Here is a 25,256-nt window from a genome sequence, read left to right as displayed (position 1 = left end):
TCAGTCGTCTCATACAACCTTGGGAAGCAAAAGAAGATATTTGTTAAGCTTTGCCGTCAAGCTTCGCCGAGAGTTTAGCAGAGCCATCGAAGAAGCCGACATAGCCGTTCGCCGGATTTTGAGGGTCCGTTCAGGGTTCGGTGGCCAGCCATGCCTACCTTGGCGGTCAACAACTTCAACATTGTCTGTGCGACATTGGGAGGGTTCATTACGCTTTTCGGCCTCGTCAGCTATTTGATGAAAGAGCATTATTATCTTAGTGAAGCCTGTAAGTTGCTGATCGCCCGGGCATGAATCATGGGGATCTTGGGTAATAGAAGTGCATAACTAACCGGCGTGTTTCTAGTAATATCACTCATTGCTGGACTCATCTTTTCTCCACATGCGACCAATTGGATCAAACCAGAAGAATACGCTCTCAACGATGTCGAAGTGCTGGATACCATTACCCTGTACTTTACGCGCCTGGTGCTGGGTGTCCAACTTGTCCTCGCGGGTGTGCAGCTTCCGTCAAAGTATCTGAAGACAGAATGGAAGAGTCTAGCTTTGCTACTCGGCCCGGGCATGACGTTCATGTGGATCGTCACCAGTCTGCTCGTCTTTGCTATGGTCCCGCACATCAGCTTCCTACATGCCCTGGCCGTAGGCGCCTGCGTCACACCCACGGATCCTGTGTTGTCCAACTCCATCGTCAAGGGAAAGTTTGCGGATGCAAATATTCCGAAGGAGTTGCAGAAGATCATCGTGGCTGAATCGGGAGCCAATGATGGTCTTGGGTACCCGTTCCTATTTCTACCGCTCTACCTTATCGAGCACATTGGCCATGGTGGTCAAGGCTCGGACAACAGCACTAAGGTTGCAGTCGGCCTGTGGTTCGGTGAGACTTGGGGCTACACAATCATTCTCAGTGTGGTTTACGGAGCCGCTGTGGGTTGGATTGCGAAGGAATTACTGCATTGGGCTGAAGAGCGGAAATACGTGGACCGCGAGAGTTTCTTGGTGTTTGCAATCACCCTGGCTGTAAGTTTCTCACGAAAATCTTGACGATGTGAGAGTTACTAACCGCAGAATTAGCTCTTCATTGTTGGCACATGCGGCATGATTGGTAGCGACGACGTGCTTGCCTGTTTCATCGCCGGCAACACGTTTACGTGGGATGACTGGTTCCGCCTCGAAACGATGGACGACTCATTCCAGCCCACCATTGATATGCTTCTGAACGTATCAATCTTCATCTGGTTCGGCGCTGTCTGCCCGTGGCGCCTCTTCGCACATTCGCCCGTCATTCCCATCTACCGGCTTATTCCCTTGGGTATACTCGTACTGCTGTTCCGCCGTCTGCCCATCATCTTCGCTATGCACAAACAGATTCATCAGATTGAGCAAAAGCGACAAGCACTCTTCGTGGGCTTCTTCGGTCCCATCGGCGTGAGCGCCATTTTTTACCTCTACATCAGTCTCGAGTTTCTCGCCAAGATCCAAGTCGATGGCGAAGTCAGGGAAGATGCTGCATACCTGATGGAAGTCATGAACGTGGTTATTTGGTTCTTGGTAATCTGCTCGGTTGTAAGTTCATTCTCATTCCATGATCTCAGAACCTTGTATGCTAACGTCACAGGTCGTTCACGGTCTATCCATTCCTCTCGGCAAAGTTGGCTTCTTCATCCCCCGCACCCTAAGCACAGCTTTGTCCTTTGCCCGCACAGGCTCTAACTCCCCCGAGGACACCGGTCCAGCTTTCCACATCGAGGGAAACGACCAGACCATCACCGATGCCGAAGCGCGCGTTCGCCGCCGTCCAGGCTGGTCTCGCAACGGCGGCGATTCGCTGCCAAACCGTGTCGTGCGCATCGGCAGGTCCATAATTAGTTCGGGGACTAGCTCAGCCAGCACATCGAGAGCGACATCGAGAGCACCCAGTACGAGCCGCTCAGCTAGTCAGCCACCAGTACCAATGGCCAGTGTCAACGCCTTAGTCTCGGACGGGGAGGGTGCGGCGCCCAAAGGAAATGTGAAGGCTGGTGGTGAGAATGCCGAGGCGCCGGATCCGGCTGAGAGAGTCATCCCTGGAAGAACAATCCGCTTCCATGACGAGCAAAACAAAACCAAGGTTGGAGATGAAGAGTAGGGAATTGGTGTTCGATCTTTTTCCTGTGTACGAGTCTGCGTGTTCATGTGGAACCCATATTGTGGCATTTAGCGACGACATCTGAAATATCTCATAAGTTTCCATGGTAAAATCATACTCAATCCACGATGTTACCAAGAATATATTGCCATAATCTTTGGAATATCACAAACGCAAAATCTCCACAACTCAATCCAGTTACGTCCACTCAAACCACACCAACAACACCCTTCTCCCCACCCTCTCTCCTCGCAATCTCCTCCACATCCACAACCGTCCCCTCCCGAACACTCTTCTCCAACTCCTCTCTCTTAACCGCACACCTCGCACTATACGTCGCTTGATCCCTCTTACACTCCTTTTCCCAGAAGAAGTTCTCGCCCCAGCACGCCGCGCCAACCAATTCAAGCACCAGCACAGACACGACTAATCCCGTGGTCGTTGCTATCAACGGCAGGCTATCGAGGTGCGCGAGCGGTAGTGTGAATATGATGACAGAAACAGCAGCGCGGAAGAGGAGACGCACGGGTTTGCGGAGGCGCTGATTGGGAATCGTGCGGTGGACGTGTGTTGCTGAGATAATGGTAAGGCAGAGGAGAGAGATGCCTAGACCGCCGCAGTAGAACCAGACTAGGCCTTTAGAGATGTGGTCTTCGGAACGGGAAATGAAGGTTTCGGATAGGGATTCTAGGGGTGCGGAGGAGGTGTCGTGGGCGCGGACTAGGACGCCGAGGGCTGATGCGGATAGGACGAAGGACATGATGAAGGGTAGGTGGGCGGAGAACCATGTCAAAGCTGATTTAATCGTTAGCCCTGGCGTAAGATTTGGGTATCTAAATTACCGGAGAACACATGCCGTCGAATGGCATGTGTATGTAGATTGAACGAGTCAATCTCAAAGTAGACCCAGTTCAACACGAACGTCTGCACCAAACCCAGCACCGCCTTCCCAAAGAACGCATTGATCCCCATCGCCACACTACTCTGGTACAGCAAGCCCAACACGCAAGAGCCAAATACCAGCGTAACAAACGCATTCGTCCGCTCAATCCGATGCTCAATGTTCGTCGCGGGATAGAACTCCAGACTCGTCTTCCACGACTCAGGTACGAACGGCGTGATGGGCGACCCCGGCCGCTGAAGCAACACCATGGCAAACTGACCAAAGAGATCAAACAGAATAGCCACCCAAATAAGTCCCTGTCGCTTCGGTTCCTCCATACTCACGCTCGCCATCCAAAGCGCCGCTGGGATCAAAGAGAGTAACGCATTCCCCAACATACTTCCCCTCACCATGGGAATGCACCATGCGTACCAAAACCAACAGCTCATTACAAACAGCCTTGCCGCGAGATAGAAGCCCACAAGCGGCGCATAAGTCTGCTCCCACGCCTCAACCATATTGGTCGTAAAGCCCAACAGACATGTAAGCAGAAAGAGAACGGAAACCCGCCTGATCACATCGTCGCTATCGAACCACGACACCAGCACCCCGATATCCGTCCAGAACTTCCAGCCCATGATGAAGGTGATTGCGAAACGAAGCAAGGACTGCGCGGTGGGATGTTCGGCTGCAGAATCGCCTGTTATGGCAATAATGCCCACGTAGAAGAGGTCGATGAAGAGTTCGTAGCTAGCTACCTCCTGTGCTTCTTTTGCGCGCCAGAGGAGCCCCTTGTGGAAGTACTGTCGTACGATGGGCTTTTGGTAGAAGTGGATTGCTGTACCGTGTTGACGATCAGAGTGCCATGTTTCCTTGTCGAAGGAGGAGTCAGCGAGGGAGTCTGATGATGGGTTGTCTTCTTTGGTGCGTAGATGGGCCGAGTAACCGTATTTGGAGAAGTTGGCGTCGAGTTGCACGGCGTGGGAGGTTAGCATGTGGAGTTCAGTGGAGAGCGTGTCGAGGTCCCGGATTACGCGCTCGAATTCTTGGGCTAGGTCGCCATGGTCCTGGTGCAGTTGGCGGTGGTGTGCTGTGTGGTGGGCGTGGGTGTGGCGGAGTGCTTCGATCTGTGTGCGTTAGTAGGGCGAATGTTCCATGCCATGGCTCTCTCGTTCTTGTGTAGAACTAACATGTTCGGGAGATCCATGGATGACTAGGTCGAAGTCTTCTTTCTCGTTCGCATTGCTCAGCTTCCTCCTCATGTGATTTGCTTCATCGGGTGAGCTCGCAATGTGCACCTTTCTTCCATCTGGTCTCAGAAAGTGTTTCAGCCTCTTGCCCGTGTGGTGACCAATGTGTGCATGATGGTGCTGGTGAGGGTCATGCTGTGCGCTTGTTGTCGTGCTTGTTGGATCGTCCATGTTAGCAGCCGGCATGTGCGGGATACCAACCATCTTGCTCATCACGAAGTAGATGAAGGCGCAGATAACTAGGAGAGATAAAGAGAGGATCCCAGATACACTATATAAACTGTGCAACGCAATTGTACCGACGCCGTCTCCTGGGTGGCTTGCCTCTACCGGGGCTAGCGCCTACCCGATTGGTCGAGATGGAAAGTCAAGAGCGTGAATAAGCAGCTACAACACCTGGGTAAGCTGCGGGGCGAAAGCTGAAGTTCAGCTTATGTCGTTTGATGGAACGACAGCTCCAAGATATAGCAGGATTGCTTGTGTAAGACAGGCTGCTTTGGTTCTTTGGTTCCTAACTGATGAGGAAGGAGCGAGACATGCCTACGAAGTCTGACTGCAAGGAGAGGCCGTTCAGCTTTCTATATGATCCTGCGTAGATGAGTCAGAAATCAAGCATTGTGATGGCTTTCGCCCAGACAGCTAGGTCGGAAAGACAACATGAAGCGATAGGAACATGTGCATGCGGACACCGCTAGCAATCGCCGGATGTCTGATTCTGTGAGAATCCTCCTGCTCATGCTGGAGACTGCATGGGAGACCCTCATGGAGCGGACGAGTTGCTGCAGTATGTGCGTTTCCCTCTATAAGTAAAAAACGCAGTCCTAGCTTGATGATAGTGTATATTGCTCGCTGCCGATATAGGCATACTCTGTGTCGAGAGACCTGAGCGCTTCGCTGTCCTCCGAGACCCTGTGTGTCCGCTGTCTATCGTTTCTTCGTCTGCCCTGCAGGACTCTGTGTACGTGCGCTCGCGCTGCCCGAGTCGGTCTTACCGGCCATCCACGAGGCGAGGTCAAAGTTCTGTAACTGCGATGCCGTGTTGGTGTTTCCGGAGCCCAGGACGCCGTTCTTCTTCATCTCCTCGAATTCTTCCTTCATCTCGGGGTCCACTACGCATGTGTCAGTAACCTTGGCAGTACCTAGCGGGCTGCCGCGAGACTTACTGTTCTCCATCAATTTGGGCATGCCGAAGATGAGACCCATGGAAACTATCGCCATGAGAATCATAGGGTTCTTCAAGAATGACAACGGTGAAACTGCAGCGTGTTAGCACAATCTCCCCATTGCGCATTGTCGCGATGCCAACTTACAGCCTTGCCTCTCTTGGTAGAAGTACTTGGTTCCCACCGGCCTGGCTTCAACCACCAGACCGCTACCGCCCTCGCCGCGGCTCTCTCCCTTGTTGTCCCATTCGTTGCCCAGGAAGGTCTGGTATGCCCTAATCATCTCCTTCTTCTCCCCGCTGCCCTCTGCCGCCTCCTCCACGGTGACATCAATCCTCAATGGCTCGAACGCATAGTCGCGGCAATGCACGGTAGCAAGGTAGCTTCCGGCGCTCACATTGTTGAAGTTGAACGTGTTGGAGCGCGTGAGATAGGCGTCGAGGGGCGGGCCGGAGGACTGGAGCGTTGCGTGCGTGGTCGAGGGGAGCGTGGACGGGTTGACAAGGACCGTGTTCGGGATTTGCAGCAGCAGACGTGCAGCGCTTGTGAGCGTCGCGAAGGACGAGAGGGTGGCGAGTGACGTCTTCATCGTGGCGTGGGTTGAGCGGGTCGTGAGGTTGATCATGTCGCTCTGGTGGGCGATGGATGCTCGATGCGCGAGAACAGCGCACGGACCTCAGACATGCTAGAATTCGTGTCGCAGTTTGCAGTATGCACACTATCAGTTATGAATGACTAGGCAATTTCTAGGTCAATGTAGACCCCTTTCCAAGTATCCAGGGAGCCCTCGCCAACTATGCCCAAATTCGTTATCGTAGCACTAGTAGTACGAGAAGTCAAGAGGAACAGCATCACGTAGTGGTGAGATGTTGGGCTACCAAAACGATGGAGTAACGCGGTTGGCTTCATCTGTTACATTGCACTGATACTTGAGTAGTATAAATCGAGAGATGCTGCCTCCCGCTCTTGCGTATAGCGAATCGCGTAAGAGACAAGCACCTCAGGCCCATCTTCTCTGCCACCTCATCGCTCATTATCTTCTCTATATACCTTGTACCTGGGTAACAATCGTCTCTGATATGTCATCCACACGCGTCGTCCTCAAAGAAGCCGAGTCGAAACAGACTCAATATTCGAAAACGTGGATCACGGCCTCAGGCAGCTTAATGGTGAGAGACACTGGACCTCTATCCTCTTGATATAATTGCCTCTTTAGCTGAATCGTCTTGATGATGCATGGCTGGTCAGCCTTTTTGGCGGCCTCGACAAGCTGACGGTAGATCTCATTTGCCACAATCTTGTACCGTTCGTCTCCGATAACAACCTCATGGGCATGACGGAAATTGGGTTCTTGACCGAGCGTGCGATACACGAACGTGACCGTCTCGAGCCTGACCAACTTGACCAGCTGTTTGGCGATAGCGGCCACCTTCTGACGAAATGCCTCGGTAATTTTTCCTTTCTCCAAGACACGTTGAATCGCTGAACAACGCATGCCAAACTCTCGGACTGCTGGACATAGAACCACGATCTCGCTAAGCAAATCGATATGGATATCTTTGTTGCCGTCACTGAACTCAAGAACGGTCAGGTGAGACTTGTCATGCAGCATGCGGACAGGGTTCAATTCCCAATATGTAGCCGTGGCGATGCTGAGCTCCTCAATTTCAGTTGAGTCGCGGACGAACTCGGTGAGATAAGTATGATCCTTCACATGGATCATGTCTTCATCGTCGAGTGAACGAAAGATGAGGCGCTGGACTTGTGGCGGATCATCGGCACCCATACAACCTTCGAAGAATTTGTGGACATTCTGACAGTCCGTCAAAGTGACATCCTTGATGCTGAGCATATCTAGATCTTCCCACTTGTTGCGCAGTCGGCCGTATGGACAATGCTTGAAATTGATGGTATCGTAGCTGATCTTCGGCACAGATGCGGGCTTGTCGATACTTCCAACCCCGACATCGCTCATGAGATATCCAACGTCAGTATAGGTATCAGCATTGTCGTGGCTGATGCTGGCTGATGAGAGACGAGGCTTGTCATCCTCACATAGACGAGCCACTTTCAGAACGAAATCCTTGACGACAGGCGTGTAGGTCCCCCATGCGGCTTCTCTGTACACGTCACCAAGCCTGTTCGTCCGTCCGTTGATCTTAATGGTGAGCACGCCGTCAGGTCTATGCTCGGAAACCGGCGTCTGGATTTCGAAAGCCGCCGAACAATTCGTTGTACGCCGCGGTCGACCATCTTGATAGATTTCGATGGGCAAGAATTCTTCCAGGGGGTTGACAATGTCTCGTTTCGGTGAGGTGCGGGGAAACTGTATGGTCCGAAGAGTCGTACTAAGCGTCGAACTTTCCGAGGTCAATACTGTCTTGAGAAACTTCCAGCTGGCCAAGTCTAGCGCGGATTTGTCACAGAATGTGAGTATGTGCAGCTTAGACATACGGATTCCATAGTGGCAGAGATGGCGGAAGTTCGTAGCTACAAGCCGTTTAGATCTCGCAGAGAGGTCAAATCGCAGTTTGAGAGTCATGGTGTAATTCTGCACAAATTGCCCATGTATGAGCTTAGCGTCGATAGGTCTCATCTTGGCCAGCTCAAAAGATGCATCCTTCCAGAGAAAAGGCCGGACGGTTTCGAGAAACCCCTTGCTCGTCTTCACCAGATGTAGCAACGCAGTCGCATCGAGCTATTCGGTAGGTTAGCATTTGTCGGTCCACGGCGACCGCCTTTTACCTGTTGGGACGAGGCGGCAGGGGACTTACTCGGAGCAATACATCCTCGAATAGCTCCGGGGGCAAGCTGGCGAGCTGGCAAGGGTGAATATCAGCCATGCCCGTGAATTCGGAGATGCAAGGTAAAGTCCAGGTAATAGAATCTCAGTGTGCTACTGACGCGGCTCCAAGTGTCGCTCAGGTAAAGAATCTCGGGGCCCAGGCGCTCAGACTTACCAGGCTAGTAAACAAGGTCACCTGGGCAATTCTGCGGTCACCCACCTTGAGTTCTCTCTTTACTTGTATTTTGTTTGTAAAAGCGCCAAGAGGCCACTCACCTTCACCCTCCTTCGTACTCATTGGCTCACTCACTCTCACTTTGCCTCGGATACACTAGACTGAGGCGCACTCTCACTTTGCTGCCTGGAATATATGCCCTGAGGACGTCATAGGAACGGGCTCGTGCGCCTGCCATTGGACATATATTGTGCCCGCCCAGCTACTTCTTTCTCCTAACCCACCCACACGCCTAACTACCGCCGCCGACGGTCTCTTTAGAGCAACGAACCTTCAACAGCTTCGGAAGTATCTTACACGCCTGGTACTGCTCGATGACCTTGGTATTGGACTCTTGACGACGGCAGTTTAGCGCCGTGGTTTCTTCCTTTCTCTTATCCGCAACCCCATCCTATCGCTGCCGAGAGTCTTCGTAGGGTGATCCTTTCACGCCACTCGGCCGTTTAAATGGGCACTTCAACAGTGCTAGGGAGAATTCTTTCCGGTTCTGAGGCGGGGGTTAGCTCCTGCTGTTTGACCAGCCGGGTCAAAAGCTATTCTCTACTACCGTCTTGAGGTGGGGGTCTCTTGTCAGCGATAGTATGGTGTTGCGTCCTCTCTTCCTTGGTTCGCACTGAAGACATCCATACTTGCCAGGTAGAACAGGCCGTTCCACTCTCATCTACCGGCGAGGTGTCCAGGTGCGAGCTGAGGATCGATAGGTCCCTTGCTCACGATCATCTCCGCCAACTCCAGGTATGTTGTCCCTACTAATCAGTGGGCGAGAACCAGGTTCCTTCGGCGTGAGCAACGGATCTCGGCGGAAGTCCTCGCGGGGGGCTACAACTTTTCTTTTCATTGACATGATCACCTTGCGTGGTCAGTTGAGGAAGAGAGTCGTGGCGGGCCTCGGCTGTGTGCATAGTTGCTCGTTTGGAGATAGCCTGCATATCCAGATACTGAGTTTAGTTCGCTTATCGGGACATCTTTCCTGGACAAGCTCACTGTTTGACAGATGGGTGTCTGGAGAAGAGACGGGACGTCGCGTACCAACCTAGATAGCTTCCAGTCCCGGATTTTGGGCGGCAATCGCACCCGCCAAGCTTCCAAGCTTCCCCGCCCCCATCAAGCTCGAGAACCACTGTCGCGACCAACGTCTGCCATAATCTACCTCACCTCCAAGCCGATTCTACAGCATCTCAGGCCAAGACCCCTAATGTCGACCTCTCTTGTCCCGTTGGAACGGCTGAACATGATCCAGACCCCTCTAATCAGTAACGCAGCGAAGTTCACACTGAGAACATCACCGTCCAAGTACCACGTAGGGAGTAGCCGGTGAATGAATACGGATATGTATAACTCAACCTGCTGATTGTTTTGCATGTGGCAACTGTTGAGGAGAAGAGGACTACTACGCAGAGTTGAGGCACGCTGTGGTATCCAAAGAGCGTCGGCTTATCGCGAGGAACGTCAAAGATACCATGCGTTGATAAGTATGAAGATAAGAAGAATCAATTTGCGTACTGGTACAAAAAGGCAAAGCCCAAACAATGGAAAGACACCTTGACTACTACATCCGTCGCCAGAACAGTCCAGTCAACCGCAACGGACTCCTTCCTTCGCGAAAAGAATCAGATAGTCCCGCACTAACACCCGGGAAGCACAAAGAATTTTGAATCCTTATCTCCTCAAACCCACACCCTCACTACGTCGACCTTTGAACAAGTAGGATTTTGCGGCTCGCCCACAAAACCTATCTTCCATGCCAGCGACCGCCACGTGTCGTCATACCTCATAGTACACATGTACCAATTCTTGACCTTCTTCGGTGGATCAACCCAATCAGGGGCCTTGCCAGTATCATCTTTGGCGATTGCAATGTACATGCTAGCGCTGCCCTCTTCGAAGCACACCACTTGGTATGTGTCGGTCCAGGGCGTGAAAGCCATGTTCACGAGATTCGTCCCAACAACAAACTCGAAGTGCATTGCGGACGAGTCGGCATCTTCGCGACCCCAAAGACTCAAGGGCCAGTTGAGGATACCCTGGGTGTCGTCGTAGGAGGATACGTTGTGGTAGAAGGTAGTGTAGGGACGTGCAGGGGTGGCGATCGTATCGTCGGTTAGGCATAGGCCTTCGTAGGCTGCGGACCAATGGCAGGCTCCGAGTGCGTGGCTGCTATCTGTCAGGATGAGGAAAAGAGCTGAAGGGTGGTGGTATGTACTCATTGAGGTCATCGTCGGTTGACTTGAGGATAAGACGGAAGCCGCTGGACTGCTGGTCGAATAAACTCTGGGCGATCGTGACCGTCTGGGCTAGCAGAGTTGCGAGAGCTAAGGTAAAGAACTTCATGGCGTGCTAAGCTTGTGGATGCTGGAAGGATGTGTTCGGATTTGATCAACAAGCTTGTGGGTGTTGATGATGGAATGCAGAAAAGGAACAGAAAACGGAGGCACGGTGCAGCTTTTGTACGGCATTGATGACGGGTACTTTCACAGAAAGAGCGGACATAGATCGTAGGAGCTATGCGAACTTGAGGAAGTGGCTTTTACACAATATGTTTGTATGGCAGGAATTAACGTTGCAATTCCTTACCCTTCTACGTCAATCAAGAAAAAGGATAAATAGGCACGCAGCCTACATAAACATAGAAGCATACAAAACAGTTAGACTAGCTTTAATGTAGGCTCTAGACCTGTTTAGTTTTTTTCCTTGTGTAAGGTGCTTCAAGTGTCTTTCGTAAACTCCGAATGCTGCCGCCACTTCTCCCCAAACTTGAAGATGCATAACGGGATGATGACCAAACACAAGCTCAGTACGCCCAAAAGAGTGAAGCCCAGCCCATAACCAAGTGCGTCAGACAATGGACCAGTCGTGAGTGGCAGGAAGGTGCCCATAAGGCATCGCGTGACGATGACGCCCGTCATAGCCGATGCGGAGTACATACCGCAAGCGTCAACGACGTAAGCAGATAACGGTATAACAGTCAGAAGGAGCGAGAACCCCATCAGGGCCACCGAGGCGAGAAGCAAGAGTACAGGCAGACGGTATTCTGCGATCCAGCCGTATGCAATTACCGAGAAAGGCAAGAGGATCGCACCCAGGATAGAAAGAGGAAGGCGGTACTCAGGTTTTCCTTTTCCGCCGTCGGGCCCGCGAAGCTTGACGTATATCCTATCGAGCGTAAAGTTGCATACTAGTACACTGCAGAAAGACCCGACGCCTGGATATCTGTTAGCTGCCGTGAGTTCAGGCATATCAAGATACTTACTGAACGAGATGAAAGTGTAACCAATCTGGCCGAACTCGAAGTCATACCTGTCCAGCAAGATCGAGGGTAATGAAACGCTGACAACGTAAAAGAAGCTGAACGCGACCGAGGCAAACAGCGAGAGAAGCATAAGTACGCTCGAACCGAACAATACCGCAAAAGGCCTCGTGATAGAGTGCCAGAGCTTTGCTAGATACTCATGTGTGCTCTTCGACTCCGGAACCTTTCCAGTTTCCTGCATCGTCTTCGCTGCTCTTCTTCTCAAGACAGCCATCTTGTACGTCTCTCTGAAGTAGACGAGGAACAGAACTTCGCACACGATAGCTAGTCCGGCGGCGATGGTCAACATGCGTCGCCACCCTATCGTCTCTGCGATAGCGCCAGAGATGGCAGGGCCGATAGCTCCTCCAATAAGCGGCGCAAGCATAACCAAAGACATTGCGGAGCCGCGTTGCTCGCTCTCGAAGATATCTCCGATAATGGCCGGGTTGAGGACGTTTGAAGCGACGCAAAGACCTGTGAGCATCCTCGCTGCAATGAACATGCCGCTGTTCTGGCTGCAAACTGCTAGGATAGTCGCAGCGATGAAGCCGATGTTACAAACGTTGAAAACAGGATAGCGTCCAAAAATCTCGGATAACGGTGCGATAAGTAATGGTCCAGCGGCTTCTCCAAGTTCCCAGATAGTCACGAGGAGCGCGCTGTTTGCAGAGCTCGATTGCTTCCCATCGAGATCCGAGACGATCTTGCTGGCGACCGGTACCACGCCAATGCAAGTAAAGGTTCTGTAGACATGGTCAGCGTCGAAGTTCTTTTGACAATTGGAGCGCTGGGAGAATATGCATACACGGTGAACGCCATAAGAGCAAGCAACAAAACGATACCCCATTTGAAACCTGGCGACCAATTGCGAGGGTCCTCAGGGTCCAGAGGCTCAAAATCAAGCGCGTCATTTCCAGCCTCCTCGGCATCATTCTCTTGTTGGACACTTTCGTAGTCATGCGATATTATTCTGAGCAGAGGCTGCTCTTCGTCCGTGAGCACCATTGTAGCTTTTGTTACACGGAAGGATTCCTCTAAAAATATTCAAGATGGGATGATTGCGAAACACCGAGGTTTACAGGGCCCAGGAACTTTTTCATGGGACGAGCGCGGCGGATTGTGACTAATGAACGCCCTAGGGCGTGTTTGGGTATGGGGTAATCTTTAGCGTCGCTCAACTGCGGTGGGTGAGGAGCTGGCATCTGTTGAGCCGTCAAAGTCCGTGCAGCATGCATGCTTCCAGCCTCGTATGCAAAGTAAGATGATTGGTCGGTGTAGCATCGTTCCGACGTTCGATCTGTATTGAACTAATATTTTATCGTGTTTACTATTCATCTCCGGCTATTCTCAAATCCGCTGTGTTGCACGCCACCTTGTACAAGGTAAAAGCTAAACAGGTGCGCTAGAGTCTACATTATAACAAAAACTTAAGTTTCAAAAGGTATTAAGGCATTGTAGCCTTATAGCCATTCTTCTCAGTTGCGAAGAGCTAGACAAGCAAGTCTTCTGTGATGTTCGTTCAGACTGTACGTCTGAGAAAACACCCTCTTGCGACCACCACAGGTCAGCCTGGCAGTTCGTGCAGCATCCCGCTTTGGCTTGCACGCAACCTCTGAAGCTTGACGCCTATCCAATTCTCTCTTATTCCCAAAGAGTTTTCACACTCTTTACAGGGGTACTGTGCAGAATCCTTTGCTTCCTTGTCCCTTCCACGTCGGTACTTCCGGATGTGTTCGACAACAAGCACCAGTGTCTGAGCAAACCCTAGATACGCTTGCACATCGAGCTATTCCGGTAACGTCAACCTGGGACAAACTGAACAGGCCGCAACCTACGTTTTTGTGGTTACAGCCTACATCAACATAAAAACGTGCAAAGTGGGTAGCCTAACGTCAATGTAGGCTCTAGGCATGTTCGACTTTTTTCTTTGTATGGTATTGTATCTGTCTGGCTATCGCATCCCGTTTCAGCCATAGTTTGCTCACGGCCCGTAACCGGCAAAAGAATCATGTGTACCGTGTACTTCACTACATGTCACCATGTCGTCGTGAGCCTCGCGGATATGCGCCGATGGCGAACATCATGGACAAGATGTCGATTGGTTCCAGATCCCGAGCCACCTGAAACCACAGCTCCATGGGCATCCGATCGAGACCTTGCGGTAGGGGTCGTCTTCTGTTGCTTGTATTCGAGGCCCTATCCACACGTACTATGCTGAAGTAGGTGTGCGCACTAAGCTCCGGGGCGATCCGATGCCGCTGCAGGGTAGGATAGATGGCTAGAGCAAGGTTCATAATACTACCGACACCCGCATAGTTGATTATCATGAGGAGCAGTTCGGCGGGAAGGAGATTGAACAATCTGTCGCACGTGTCATCGCTGGAAGGAGGCTTGTGCGGTGGCGGCGGCGGCGGCGGAGGAGGTGGAGGAGGCGCTGCAGACGACATCGTTGCAACACGCCAACCTAGGGAAAGAAACTGAACAGCCTGGAGCCTACGTTGACGTTTGGCCACCTACTTTGCAAGGTTTTGGGTCAATGTAGTCTCCAGACCTGTTCACTTTTTTTCTTTTATGAGGTGGTTGCGAGAATGTGGACGGCAAGCATGTATGTGGTATGGCTCAATCGGTATGCGGTTTGTTGGGTGAGTCTGCAGCGACAGACAGTAGCCAGCGGTAGATGTAGCCGGAGAGAAACCAGGCTCCTACACCGATTGCGGTGATGTATATCGCGATTGGGCCAAGTGATTGCGGGAAGACGTTCAGTATGAAGGGATCGAGTACTGTGGTTGTTAGACGACGCATGACATATCAGTGAGATTAGACGTACTGATGTCGGCATCAACTGGAGGCGGGTAGTCCATCAATGTGCGATTGGTCGAATAGTAGGACGCTGCAGCCTGGAGGCGCAAGAACAGTACCGACTCTGGGGCTGCAGGCGGCGCTTCCTTGGTGTTTCCGTCGTCGTCCACTGGGTCGCGTCGAATGACTGAGCTATACTCTGATAACGAGGATATCAACTCGGGAGTATCAAATACGTGGGTGATTGAGTAGGTGTCGAGCCAGAAGTCGGTGGGTTGCTGGGCAGGTCAGTACAAACAATCAGGCGAGACGATGCAGGCTATATGCAACGGGAAGGAGCAGTAGACTCACGGTGGCCGGCCAGCAGATGCGCACCTCGTACCTCCTGCCGTCTTGCAGGCCGCGAAGCAGGTACCAGGACTCGAGACCGCGGGGCAGCGACTCGGAGGGAAACTGGACAGGGACTCGGATCGGGAGGATGGTGGACGAGGGCGACAGGTAGTGCAGGCCGAGATCGTCTATCCCGGGGCGGACATTGGAGAGAGTCACAGGGCTGGGACCAAGGAATATCGTCTTCTCGACGTTGGCATTCACCGTCCAGGCCTGTGTGACGATGCAGAGCAGCCCGGCGGAGAGGCGCATCTTTGGCGGACAGCACGTGAAGATGGGGGAGAGGTGGGAGGGCAGCACTTCATTGTCTCTCACGTCGGCCAGCGCAGCGCCATGGGCAGGCAGAGGAACGGCAGGCTTGGAATTCGTGCGATGAGGTCGTGTTTCTCGCGCAACGGCCAGGCAGCTGCATTGGACGTGTAGCTTAGCGCCGTGGTCCGTGATAGGCGGACCCTTTTGGTCTAAAAGTTCGATTCCACAACACAACAGCACTTCTCCCCCACTGCTCCACTCCCACCGCCAGCAGCTTCAACCCTCGCCGCCCAGGTTCCCCCGAGACTCCATTTCGATACCCCAATTACTACCTTTCCTCGAAGCCACCATGAGAGAAGTCATCAGTCTGAACGGTATGTCGTCCCTTGCGCCATGCGCGCCCTGACCGCCTGCAGCGGGACATCCCTGGCTATTTGTTGATGCTGACTTTGTACGCGTCTAGTCGGCCAGGCCGGTTGCCAGATCGCAAACTCTTGCTGGGAGGTGAGTTGCACCCGACGACACGCGCTGCTGCTGCTGCATCTTGCTGTGCAGCAGAAGAAGGGGCTGCGGATAGCTCACCGCCAGTGCGCGATATACTGACTCGGCTTCGCAGCTCTACTGCCTCGAGCACGGCATCCAGCCCGATGGTTTCCTCACCGAGGAGCGCAAGGCCCTGAACGACGACCACGGCTTCAGCACCTTCTTCTCCGAGACCGGTAGGCCGCTTTCGCCCCAGAGCGCCATTCCGACTGCTAACACCGCGCAGGCCAGGGCAAGTATGTCCCCCGTACCATCTACGCCGATCTTGAGCCCAACGTCGTCGATGAGGTCCGCACCGGCCCTTACCGCTCCCTCTTCCACCCCGAGCAGATGATCACAGGCAAGGAGGATGCCTCGAACAACTACGCCCGTGGTCACTACACCGTCGGAAAGGAGCTCATCGACCAGGTCCTCGACAAGGTCCGCCGCGTCGCCGACAACTGCTCCGGTCTGCAAGGTTTCCTCGTCTTCCACTCCTTCGGTGGAGGAACTGGCTCTGGTTTCGGCGCCCTGCTCATGGAGCGTCTGTCCGTCGACTACGGCAAGAAGTGCAAGCTCGAGTTCTGTGTCTACCCAGCGCCCCAGGTCGCCACATCGGTCGTTGAGCCATACAACTCCATCCTGACCACCCACACCACACTTGAGCACTCCGACTGCTCCTTCATGGTCGACAACGAGGCCATCTACGACATCTGCCGAAGGAACCTCGGTATCGAGCGCCCCAACTACGAGAACCTCAACCGTCTCATTGCCCAGGGTAAGCTGCCAGAGCCTGCTTAGAAATCCACTCTGCTAACCTGACTCAGTCGTCTCGTCCATCACCGCCTCCCTCCGATTCGACGGTTCCCTCAACGTCGACCTGAACGAGTTCCAGACCAACTTGGTCCCCTACCCTCGTATTCACTTCCCTCTCGTCGCCTATGCTCCCGTCATCTCCGCCGCCAAGGCCGCACACGAGGCCAACTCGGTCATGGAGATCACCAACGCCTGCTTCGAGCCCAACAACCAGATGGTCAAGTGCGATCCTCGCAACGGAAAGTACATGGCCACCTGCCTGTTGTACCGTGGTGACGTTGTCCCCAAGGACACCCACGCTGCCATTGCCCAGGTCAAGACCAAGCGCACCGTCCAGTTCGTCGACTGGTGCCCTACCGGTTTCAAGGTTGGTATCTGCTACCAGCCCCCCCAGATGGTCCCCAACGGTGACCTCGCCGCTGTCAACCGCGCTGTCTGCATGTTGTCCAACACCACGGCCATTAGCGAGGCCTGGTCTGCTCTCTCGCACAAGTTCGACCTCATGTACAGCAAGCGTGCCTTTGTCCACTGGTACGTTGGTGAGGGTATGGAGGAGGGTGAATTCTCCGAGGCTCGTGAAGATCTCGCTGCCTTGGAGCGCGATTACGAAGAGGTCGCAGCTGACTCCCTCGGGGATGATGAGGGTGTTGAGGCAGAGTACTAGACGGCTTGTTACCGTACTGTGTAGCGTGTTCAAGAGCAGTATGGCTCTACATTGTTGATTGGAGTGTTTCTTGTTCGGAACCTCGCTTTTGAAGAGAGACAAGTACCAGATTGATAATGGCGGGCTACGGCGTTTACAAGGAGAGCTTCTAGCGTACCTTCTTCTCCATACATGAAGCGATTTGGGATCAATTGTCCTCTTTCTATGTTACTACCTTTAGTAATGCCAATAAATTGTCAAGTGGCACTTTCCATGATTTCTCATCTTCCCAAGGATCTAATGTTTGATGAAGTATTACAAGATGATAGATCGATGAGCAGACCCTTGCACAAGAAAAACGTTATTAAACAGGCCTAAGGCCTATGTTAAGATATAAACATGTAAAGTTGGTAAACAATCGTTAACGTAGGCTCTAGGGTGTTTAATATTCTCCTCGAATCATGTGCTATATTGACTAGCGAACCCTCACTATGCTACCCAAATAAATCATCATTGCATCCAAGCAACAATTACACAACATCTCTCATTTGACCCCAACCAACCTAGAAGTCGTCCTCATCGGCATCATCCCTAGCCAGCGCCTTCTTCTCCGCCAACTCCCTAATCTTCTCCCCAAGCACCTCCCTGCCATACCTACTTGCCACCTTGCCCGCCAGACCCAGCATCTTGCCATTGGCATCCCTCATCAAACTAACAATTTCCAGCGCCTTCATCCCATGGTCCTCGCCCGCCAGACACTCCAACCCAAGCAACTGAAGCAGCGCACGATCAATCGCTACTTCGAGCGTACTCAGCGCCGATTTCTGCGACGCCGTCGGACGCGTGTGGAGCAGGGTGGAAGAAAGTTGCGAATGTAGTGTTGAAGCGAGGATAAATGCTTGTTCGTGATCTTGCTGTTTCTCCTCGTTGGTCTGAGGCGCGTTGGCGTCCTCGTCCTCATCTTCCATGTCACTTTCCTCGCCTCCTCTTCTGTTCTTCTTGCTCTTGGCTTTGTCGATGACACTCGTGAGCGGAATCTCGAAGCCGAATTCGGAGAGGTGCGGGACAGGTGCTGAGGGGTATTGTTCTCGCCCTTTGATGATCATGCAGTGGAACTTTGCGCCTCCTATGCCTTCAGAGGAGGTGGGTGATGAGGCGACGCCGACGGGCCAGTAGGATTCTTCTTTTCCGCCGCCGGCGCGGCGCGAGAGGAGTTTGGTGTCGAGCATGGGGACCCAGCGTGCTTGACCGGTGTTTCTCCAGCCGAGGAGGGTGAGAAGGACGCCTGAAGAGTCGTAGATGTAGGGGTCGCCTTCTGCAGAGAAGAAGACGGAGGTTAGGGTTGTGCCAGGGGGTAGGGCGAGGATGTCGGAGTCTTGGTAGACGATGTCGTGTTTGATGTTTTCGATTGTGTAGAGGAGTTGGGTGCTGAGGTCGTTCTGGATGGGTCCGTTGCCAATCGTGAGGATGTAATCGCGCCATGCGGCACATGTGACTGCTGGGGAGCTCTTTTGCCTGTACACGCGTACCGGAAGGCCGAAAAGTGAGTATATGCGCACGTAGTTTGTCGATGTAGTTACGCAGACATATGAATTCGATAGTGCAATCGCAGTGACGGATTCCCCAGTTGGGAGATTAGTCCGCCACTCAGTTCTCGTCGTCCATGTCTCATGCGGTCGGTAGTATATCATTGCTGGGTTTCCGTCACCGGTGCTGTTGGGTTGGCAGGCGAACAGTGTACCGTTCTCGTTGAGGCAAGATTTGTCGTATAGGAAGACGTCGGTGAAGTGGAAGTTGCGGAACGTGTGTTCATCGTAGAATTTGACGCTTACTGTGTGATGCTTGCCCTCCTGTTCCACGGTCTCGACATATCCGGTTAATGAACAGCAGAGTAGCCGGCGGTTTCCGCGCCAGGGTGTACTACCTGGTTGAAATGGCTCGTGAACTTGGGGACGAAAGAGGGCGGAGCTGTATGCGCGACGTTTCGAGGCAGGTTCTACGCCGCTAGTAAGATGTCCATTTGGACGTTTCTTAGCAGCTGTGATTGCAGGAGCATATCCAGCGCCATCATCGTCAATAACGAAATCCTCCATCTCTTCATCGCCATCCACTTGAGCTTCATCGTCCTGGAACTCTGGGCCTAGGATATCCTCCAACGAGTCCGGAGTTCCACTCCTTTGTCTCGGCCGTCCAGGAAGAGTCTGTACGTTGCCGTTTGTGAGCTTCGCCGGTTGTGGGACGCCGGCTCGGCCTTCCGAGGGATCGTGAAAGAAAGGAGCGGAGACGGTGGGCTTTTGTAGTAGGGGGAGATGTTCGTCGGAAACGAGGTCGGTATGGATGAAGAGTTCGCCTTCGTTGTTGGTGTACGAGAGGATGTTCTCCGTTGGGTGCCATGCCATTGCGAGTATTGTAGCCTTGACATCGTCGAGCTTCTTGAGCTGTTTCTGCGTCTTGGTATCCCAAAGGCATAGGCTCAGATCGCTCGAGGTAGTCGCTAACAAGGCACCGTTCGGTGACCATGCCGCAGCGGTGATATCAGCTGTATGACCCGTCTTGAAGACTCGCTGCCTCTCCCAATCACTCGTCGACATGACCTGTATCTGGCGCATGGCGGTGGGTGTAGCAAAAGCCCGCCCATCTGGATGCCAAAGGACTTTCGAAGTCGTCTCTGCATCTGCTTCTAGGCTCTTGATCATGCCTTCCACTCTGTTGACCATCTCAGGCTCTCCACCCTCCAGGTTGTACATGTAGATGTGGCCGTCGGTGCAGGATACGGCGAGTTGGGTCCCGGTCTTATCGAAGGAAACGTGTTTTACGGCTCGAGGCTGTTCGCGCAGGCTTTTCATGCTCTTGTCTTTGACGTTTACGAGGTTTACGACGAGTTCGCTGCGTCCGTTAGTGACCAGATCGGACGAATAGAGTCGCACACGTACTCGCTGGCCACGGCAATCCAGTTGCCATCCGGACTAAGAGCTACATCCCGTACTGGGAGCGTAGTCCTGACCAGAATCTCTTCGAACTTGCCATTATCGAGCGAGAACCTGCTCACTGTGCCGTCCTCTGAGCCGGTGATAAAGTAGCCATTCTGCGTAAGGATCAGTATGTTGCCCCAACCCTGATCATGTTGTATTGCGCACCCCAGCTACGACGGCAGTGTTGTTCTCCTGACATTCATCTATCGTGACTGGCTCGTCATCGGAACCCGTAGTGAAGACGCGGCAGTAGTTGTCGACTCCGGCTGTGACGAGTTTCTTTCCGTTGGGTGTGTATGCGAGATAGGTTGGGCCAGGGGCATCTAGAGCTTTAATCAGAATGGCAATTCTTGTTTATATTATCAGTCTACTTACGGGCCTGTCGAGCGCGGAGGCGCTGTGTGGTAGCCATTGTGGTATGGTGTGATGATTGCTACTCGGGAGTGCACCGCGTTCCGGTCGACGCGACCGCGTAAAGTGGGTGAGGCTAGCGTGCTTTGAAGACGCCCCCGCCGCCCTCATCAATCCTCCCATCAACAACATCCGCCATCGTGGACCGTCCCCATACCGAATTCGACTCAGAACTCTACGCGCTCCAGCACAAAAATAGAATCTCGTAACACCACAATGCACAACAACGACCGCACCTTATACAAGAAAAGACCCGAACAGGCCCGGAGACTACATGGACGTTAGGTCACCTACTTTGCATGTTTTTATGTTGATATAGGCTGTAGACCATCTCATGAAATGTAACATTTCCATAATCGTGTACACGGTGAATAAAATCATCATGACAAACGCCGCGCTATGCACCCAAGCCCAGTATCGTCCAAATCAGCGCCAATCATGCATCCGCTTTTCTCCTTCCCTAAGCGTCCCTTGGAAATTCATCTTCCAACCCAATCGTCACCTTGACATTCATACTACCCAGCTCCTGAATGAGAAGCTTAGCAGCATACGGCATCGTAATCTTGCGAACTGCCTTCTCACTCTCGCAAAGCTTACAGTAGCCACTGTATCCCATTTGACCACCTGTAATCGTCATTAGCAAAAGTATTCAACGCGAAGTCGAGAAGTAAAAGGAAGAGAGAACTTACACTTCTCACAAACATCAACATTATGCGCATCCGAACTAATCATCAACCGCTCAAGCAGCAACTGACTAGCACCATACGCAATCAAACAATCACGTTCCATCTCGCCCAGACGCAATCCACCGTCCCTCGCCCTACCCTCCGTAGGCTGTCTTGTGAGGATAGCGCGCGGACCCCTCGCACGCGAATGCATCTTATCCTGCACCATGTGCTTGAGTTTCTGGTAGTAGATCGGGCCGAAAAAGGTATAGAATTGGTGGGCTTCTCCTGTGATGCCGCTTGTCAGGTAGTCTTTTCCTGTGTAGGAGAAGCCTTTTTCGACGAGGATTTGCGACATGTCTTCGACGGTGGAGCCGCCGAATGCTGTACCGTATTCTAGTGTGCCGTTTAGAACACCGGCTTTGCCTGAGAGGAGTTCCATCATCTTGCCGACTGTCATACGCGAGGGGAATCCGTGGGGGTTCATGATGATGTCGGGGCAGATGCCTTGGTCGTTGAAGGGCATGTCTTCTTGTTGTACGATCAGACCTGTTGTTCCTTTCTGACCGTGGCGAGAGGAGAACTTGTCGCCGAGTTCGGGACGTCGTGTTTGGCGCATGAGGAGCTTGATCAAGGTTGTACCGGCTTCGTTCTCGGTGATGCAAGCTTTGTCGATATAGCTGCAGTCAGGCATCTTGTACTTGTCGGGCTTGTCTTTGTAGACGTTGGTGGCGGGGCCGGCGGTATCTTGGGGGATGGATTTCAGGAGGTAGGCGTCGCCGGCTTCTATCCGTGCTCCGACTTGTGCGATACCGTCTTGTCCAATGGCTTGATGGCTGGTATTATCCACATCGAGAGCGCCGGCGTTGATACGGTCGGAGGTACCGTTAGCATACGTCTTCAGTGGTGTGACGTGCTTCTTCAGAACCTGACAGCGACCGAAGCCGCGATCGCAGGAGGCCTTGTTGAGAATCAGCGCGTCCTCAATATCGTATCCGGAGTAGGACATGACAGCGACGGTTGCGTTTTGACCAGCAGGCAGCTTGTCATATTTAGTGAGTTCAATGGTCCGGGTCTTGACCATGGGCTGCTGTGGGTAGACCATGAGGTATAGCAGTGTGTCTATCCTCTTGAACTGGTTGTAGGCGATTGCGCCAATAGCTTGCTTACCCATAGCGCATTGGTAAGTGTTACGAGGCGATTGGTTGTGATGGGGGTATGGGATAAGACCAGCAACGGCACCAAGGATGGTGAAGGGCTCGATTTCGAGATGCGTAGTGTATTGGTTGATTTCGCTCTCCTTCAAAGCAATGTTCGTGTCGTTTTCTTCGTTGGTATCGAGATACTCCACCAGACCTCTTGTCAGGAAGTCCTCAAACTCCATGGTACCCTTGCGAAGCGCCTTGAGGTAGCGCGAGGTAACCTTGGACCGTTGGTTTTCGACAATGATCATCGGCCGGCAGATTCGACCTTCGTCCGTGGCGATGTGAACTTCGCAGTGGTCGTGATCGATGTGAATGCTAGTGAACTCGGAGATTCGTCCCATTCTCCTGAGTTTCCGGAAGCTGTTGAGGAATCGTTTAGGTGTGTCGGTGACAGCAATAGGTGTACCGTTGAGACACACACTATATACACCGTCTGCGTGGATCTCCTCCCCGGTCTGGAAACAGATATCTTCGGCCCCCAGCATAAACACGATCTTACGCACTGGATCGTCGTCATCTTCGGTTGTGATATGCGTCATGAGCGCCAAGTTCTTGACCAAACCACAAGCTTCACCTTCAGGTGTATCGGAAGTGCACAGCATGCCAAATTGCGAGGGTTGTAGCGCACGGGGACCAGAGACCTTACGCGTCTTTTCGAACTGCGAACTGATTCTCGTCATCATACCCAGCGCCGCAATGTAACTCAGTCTGCTCAGAACGTGAGTAACACCCGCCCTCTCCATCTTGAAACGCTTCAAACTCCAATTTCCAGTCGCAATGGCGCGCTCGACACCCATGGTGATATGGTTCTTGTGTACGCTGAAGTGCGAGAAGGCGTCAAATTCTTGCGCTCGGACAGGTTTCTTCAGTACTTTGTCGATGCTCAACTTGAAGTCGTGGTTGAAGCGCTTGAAGTGATCTTCGAACAAAAGCGATAACATCTGTCCAGACAACTCAAGACGCTTATTTCCAACATAGTCGCGATCGTCTACAAGCTTCGGGTCTTGCATAGCCATCAGAACTCGACGTGCCATGAGAGCCACGTACAGTGCCTTTGGTCGGTAGTTTGTGCCTTCGACTGGGACGTGGGGAAGGACGACGTTGGACAAACACTCGATAGCCTCCAAGTGATAGTTTCGACTGCGCGAGGTACCGAGCGGCTTCTTCACTAGTCGTACGCGATGACCGATATACTCAAGCGCTCGCTCCTGCGTGTGTATGCCTTCCTTTGCGCATGCCTCGAAATTGGCAGCGAAGTTGTCTTGATATGCAGTGTCCTCGCCGGCTATCAAGAGTATGATCTCCTTGTCGGAGTGTACACCCAGTGCCTTCATTACGAACACGATCGGAATCTCCTCGGAGAGTGTGTTGTGGCGAAGGTACATGAGGCCCTTCTTCTGAATGACGTACGTCTTGGTTCGTCTCTCGTGCGTAGAACTCGTAACGCTGGCTTGCATGATGCCCTTGGCACTCTCAACAATGACACGATTCTTGTTCAGCTGCTCTTGAACCAGGATGACCTTCTCTTGCCCTCGGGTGATGAAGTAGCCTCCTGGGTCTAGCGGACACTCGTCCATGACTGCCATTTCGCGATCGTTCTTTCCTGCAAGCACGCACTTGTTGCTTTTCAGCATGATGGGCATGCGTCCAATCTTGATACCCGTCCGCTTGACCTTTGAGTTCCCACGAGTATATATGATGTCTACTACTATCGGCGCCGCGTATGTCATGTCGCGCAATCGGCACTCGTTGGGTGTAATGGTACTGCGGTGGTGGTCGAGGTCATCTTCTTCCTGTCGGTTAGGGGAGAGAACGCGGATGTCGGTGTACTCGAGGAGGAACTTGGGGTCGGTATCGCTGCGGACGAAACGGTTGGCCTTGAGGATTTTCTTGAGTTCCACATCGACGAAGTGGTTGTATGAGTCGACATGCTGCTTGACCAGTCCCTTGGTCTTCAGGAAGGCCGGCAGAAGATTCCACTTATCGCGCGCAGTATTGATCGGATCGGTCAGACTCTTTCCGTAGTAGAAGGGCTCGAGGAGGGCGGCAAACTCGTCTTTGGCGTGGGTAAGCGGCGCTTTTCGTTTTCGTGTCGCCTCTGCTGATGTGGAAGCGTTGGGATTGAGGTCAGTCGCGTCGTCGCGTGCTGTCGTCTGAGCGTTTGCGCCGACAGCGTCTACGTCCATAGCATCGTCAGCTTTCTTTACTGCGGGAGCAGCAGTCGCAGCATTCGCCTTCGCGGCCCCGCGCGGGGCAGCTTCGGGCTTCGCGACTTCCTACACACAAATTAGTCATTGATCGCGGTGGTCGTGCGAGACTCCGTACCTTCTTGCCCACCATTTTGTGCGACAGTAGAGCAGTCGGCGAAGGTTGAGGCGGCGGGTGAGTAGGTTAGTTCGACCGACCAGCTGCAGCAAACATTTGGCGTTCGGCGAGTCAGAAGTGAGAATTAATACTGGCCAATCGGTAATCCGCAGTAGTCAAAGCATCCCTGGGTGAGTGACCAACAATCCAGACACCGAGACTCGCGCGAGCGGAAAAGAGAAGGCGCCTACAGCTTACACGAGCATCACGAAAGTCTCAAGGTAGTTTCCTTTGTTGGTTTAGAAGTGTCTTAGGAGTCTGCTTTGAATCGTCACAGGTAAAGCACAAGTTATCGGCAGACAAAGTTCACGCATCTAGTGATCAGGATTCGGTTGCTACCAATGCTATGCCATTCAACGCCCGCTATGCCACCAGAAAGCTATCTTCCAAGATCCAGATGCAAGCCAAATCGAAACTGTCATCTCAAGTCTCCAAGAAACCTCATGCCAAGGAGCCACCAGCCGTAAATCACCAGTCGTGT

The 25,256-nt window shown here is 52.8% G+C and overlaps 10 protein-coding genes across 10 annotated transcripts; 2 read left to right on the top strand and 8 right to left on the bottom strand.

Annotated features, from left to right (window-relative positions):
• Positions 1–150: 150 nt before the first annotated feature.
• Positions 151–2,128, top strand: J4E88_002857 (uncharacterized protein; the record flags this gene model as incomplete). The annotated part of the gene is made up of 4 exons (XM_049396515.1): positions 151–268; positions 347–1,020; positions 1,075–1,566; positions 1,619–2,128. The coding sequence occupies 4 exons, from the start codon at positions 151–153 to the stop codon at positions 2,126–2,128; spliced, it is 1,794 nt and encodes a 597-aa protein (XP_049257863.1).
• A 208-nt stretch (positions 2,129–2,336) lies between these two features.
• Positions 2,337–4,465, bottom strand: J4E88_002856 (uncharacterized protein; the record flags this gene model as incomplete). The annotated part of the gene is made up of 4 exons (XM_049396514.1): positions 2,337–2,923; positions 2,971–4,138; positions 4,202–4,320; positions 4,459–4,465. The coding sequence occupies 4 exons, from the start codon at positions 4,463–4,465 to the stop codon at positions 2,337–2,339; spliced, it is 1,881 nt and encodes a 626-aa protein (XP_049257862.1).
• A 720-nt stretch (positions 4,466–5,185) lies between these two features.
• Positions 5,186–6,013, bottom strand: J4E88_002855 (uncharacterized protein; the record flags this gene model as incomplete). The annotated part of the gene is made up of 3 exons (XM_049396513.1): positions 5,186–5,370; positions 5,425–5,517; positions 5,572–6,013. 3 exons carry the CDS (start codon positions 6,011–6,013, stop codon positions 5,186–5,188), a joined length of 720 nt encoding a protein of 239 aa, XP_049257861.1.
• A 537-nt stretch (positions 6,014–6,550) lies between these two features.
• On the bottom strand, positions 6,551–7,966 carry J4E88_002854 (uncharacterized protein; the record flags this gene model as incomplete). The annotated part of the gene is made up of 1 exon (XM_049396512.1): positions 6,551–7,966. The coding sequence occupies one exon, from the start codon at positions 7,964–7,966 to the stop codon at positions 6,551–6,553; it is 1,416 nt and encodes a 471-aa protein (XP_049257860.1).
• Positions 7,967–10,111: 2,145 nt separating this feature from the next.
• J4E88_002853 (uncharacterized protein) lies at positions 10,112–10,651 on the bottom strand (the record flags this gene model as incomplete). The annotated part of the gene is made up of 2 exons (XM_049396511.1): positions 10,112–10,626; positions 10,648–10,651. The coding sequence occupies 2 exons, from the start codon at positions 10,649–10,651 to the stop codon at positions 10,112–10,114; spliced, it is 519 nt and encodes a 172-aa protein (XP_049257859.1).
• A 498-nt stretch (positions 10,652–11,149) lies between these two features.
• On the bottom strand, positions 11,150–12,741 carry J4E88_002852 (uncharacterized protein; the record flags this gene model as incomplete). Its single annotated transcript, XM_049396510.1, has 3 exons — positions 11,150–11,646; positions 11,695–12,479; positions 12,542–12,741. 3 exons carry the CDS (start codon positions 12,739–12,741, stop codon positions 11,150–11,152), a joined length of 1,482 nt encoding a protein of 493 aa, XP_049257858.1.
• A 1,614-nt stretch (positions 12,742–14,355) lies between these two features.
• Positions 14,356–15,177, bottom strand: J4E88_002851 (uncharacterized protein; the record flags this gene model as incomplete). The annotated part of the gene is made up of 3 exons (XM_049396509.1): positions 14,356–14,516; positions 14,564–14,813; positions 14,887–15,177. 3 exons carry the CDS (start codon positions 15,175–15,177, stop codon positions 14,356–14,358), a joined length of 702 nt encoding a protein of 233 aa, XP_049257857.1.
• A 349-nt stretch (positions 15,178–15,526) lies between these two features.
• Positions 15,527–17,179, top strand: J4E88_002850 (uncharacterized protein; the record flags this gene model as incomplete). The annotated part of the gene is made up of 5 exons (XM_049396508.1): positions 15,527–15,551; positions 15,641–15,681; positions 15,794–15,896; positions 15,947–16,477; positions 16,527–17,179. 5 exons carry the CDS (start codon positions 15,527–15,529, stop codon positions 17,177–17,179), a joined length of 1,353 nt encoding a protein of 450 aa, XP_049257856.1.
• Positions 17,180–17,721: 542 nt separating this feature from the next.
• On the bottom strand, positions 17,722–20,542 carry J4E88_002849 (uncharacterized protein; the record flags this gene model as incomplete). The annotated part of the gene is made up of 4 exons (XM_049396507.1): positions 17,722–20,044; positions 20,092–20,243; positions 20,296–20,453; positions 20,506–20,542. 4 exons carry the CDS (start codon positions 20,540–20,542, stop codon positions 17,722–17,724), a joined length of 2,670 nt encoding a protein of 889 aa, XP_049257855.1.
• A 459-nt stretch (positions 20,543–21,001) lies between these two features.
• On the bottom strand, positions 21,002–24,751 carry RPC2 (DNA-directed RNA polymerase III subunit; the record flags this gene model as incomplete). The annotated part of the gene is made up of 3 exons (XM_049396506.1): positions 21,002–21,165; positions 21,231–24,687; positions 24,737–24,751. 3 exons carry the CDS (start codon positions 24,749–24,751, stop codon positions 21,002–21,004), a joined length of 3,636 nt encoding a protein of 1,211 aa, XP_049257854.1.
• Positions 24,752–25,256: the final 505 nt, after the last annotated feature.

The sequence above is a fragment of the Alternaria novae-zelandiae genome (genome assembly GCF_023758075.1).
Source record: "Alternaria novae-zelandiae strain BMP 2774 chromosome Unknown scaffold_4, whole genome shotgun sequence".
In the NCBI taxonomy this organism is placed as follows: Eukaryota; Fungi; Ascomycota; class Dothideomycetes; order Pleosporales; family Pleosporaceae; genus Alternaria; species Alternaria novae-zelandiae.
Note: the sequence above shows the minus strand (reverse complement) of the source record. Positions and strands in the feature narration are given on the sequence as shown.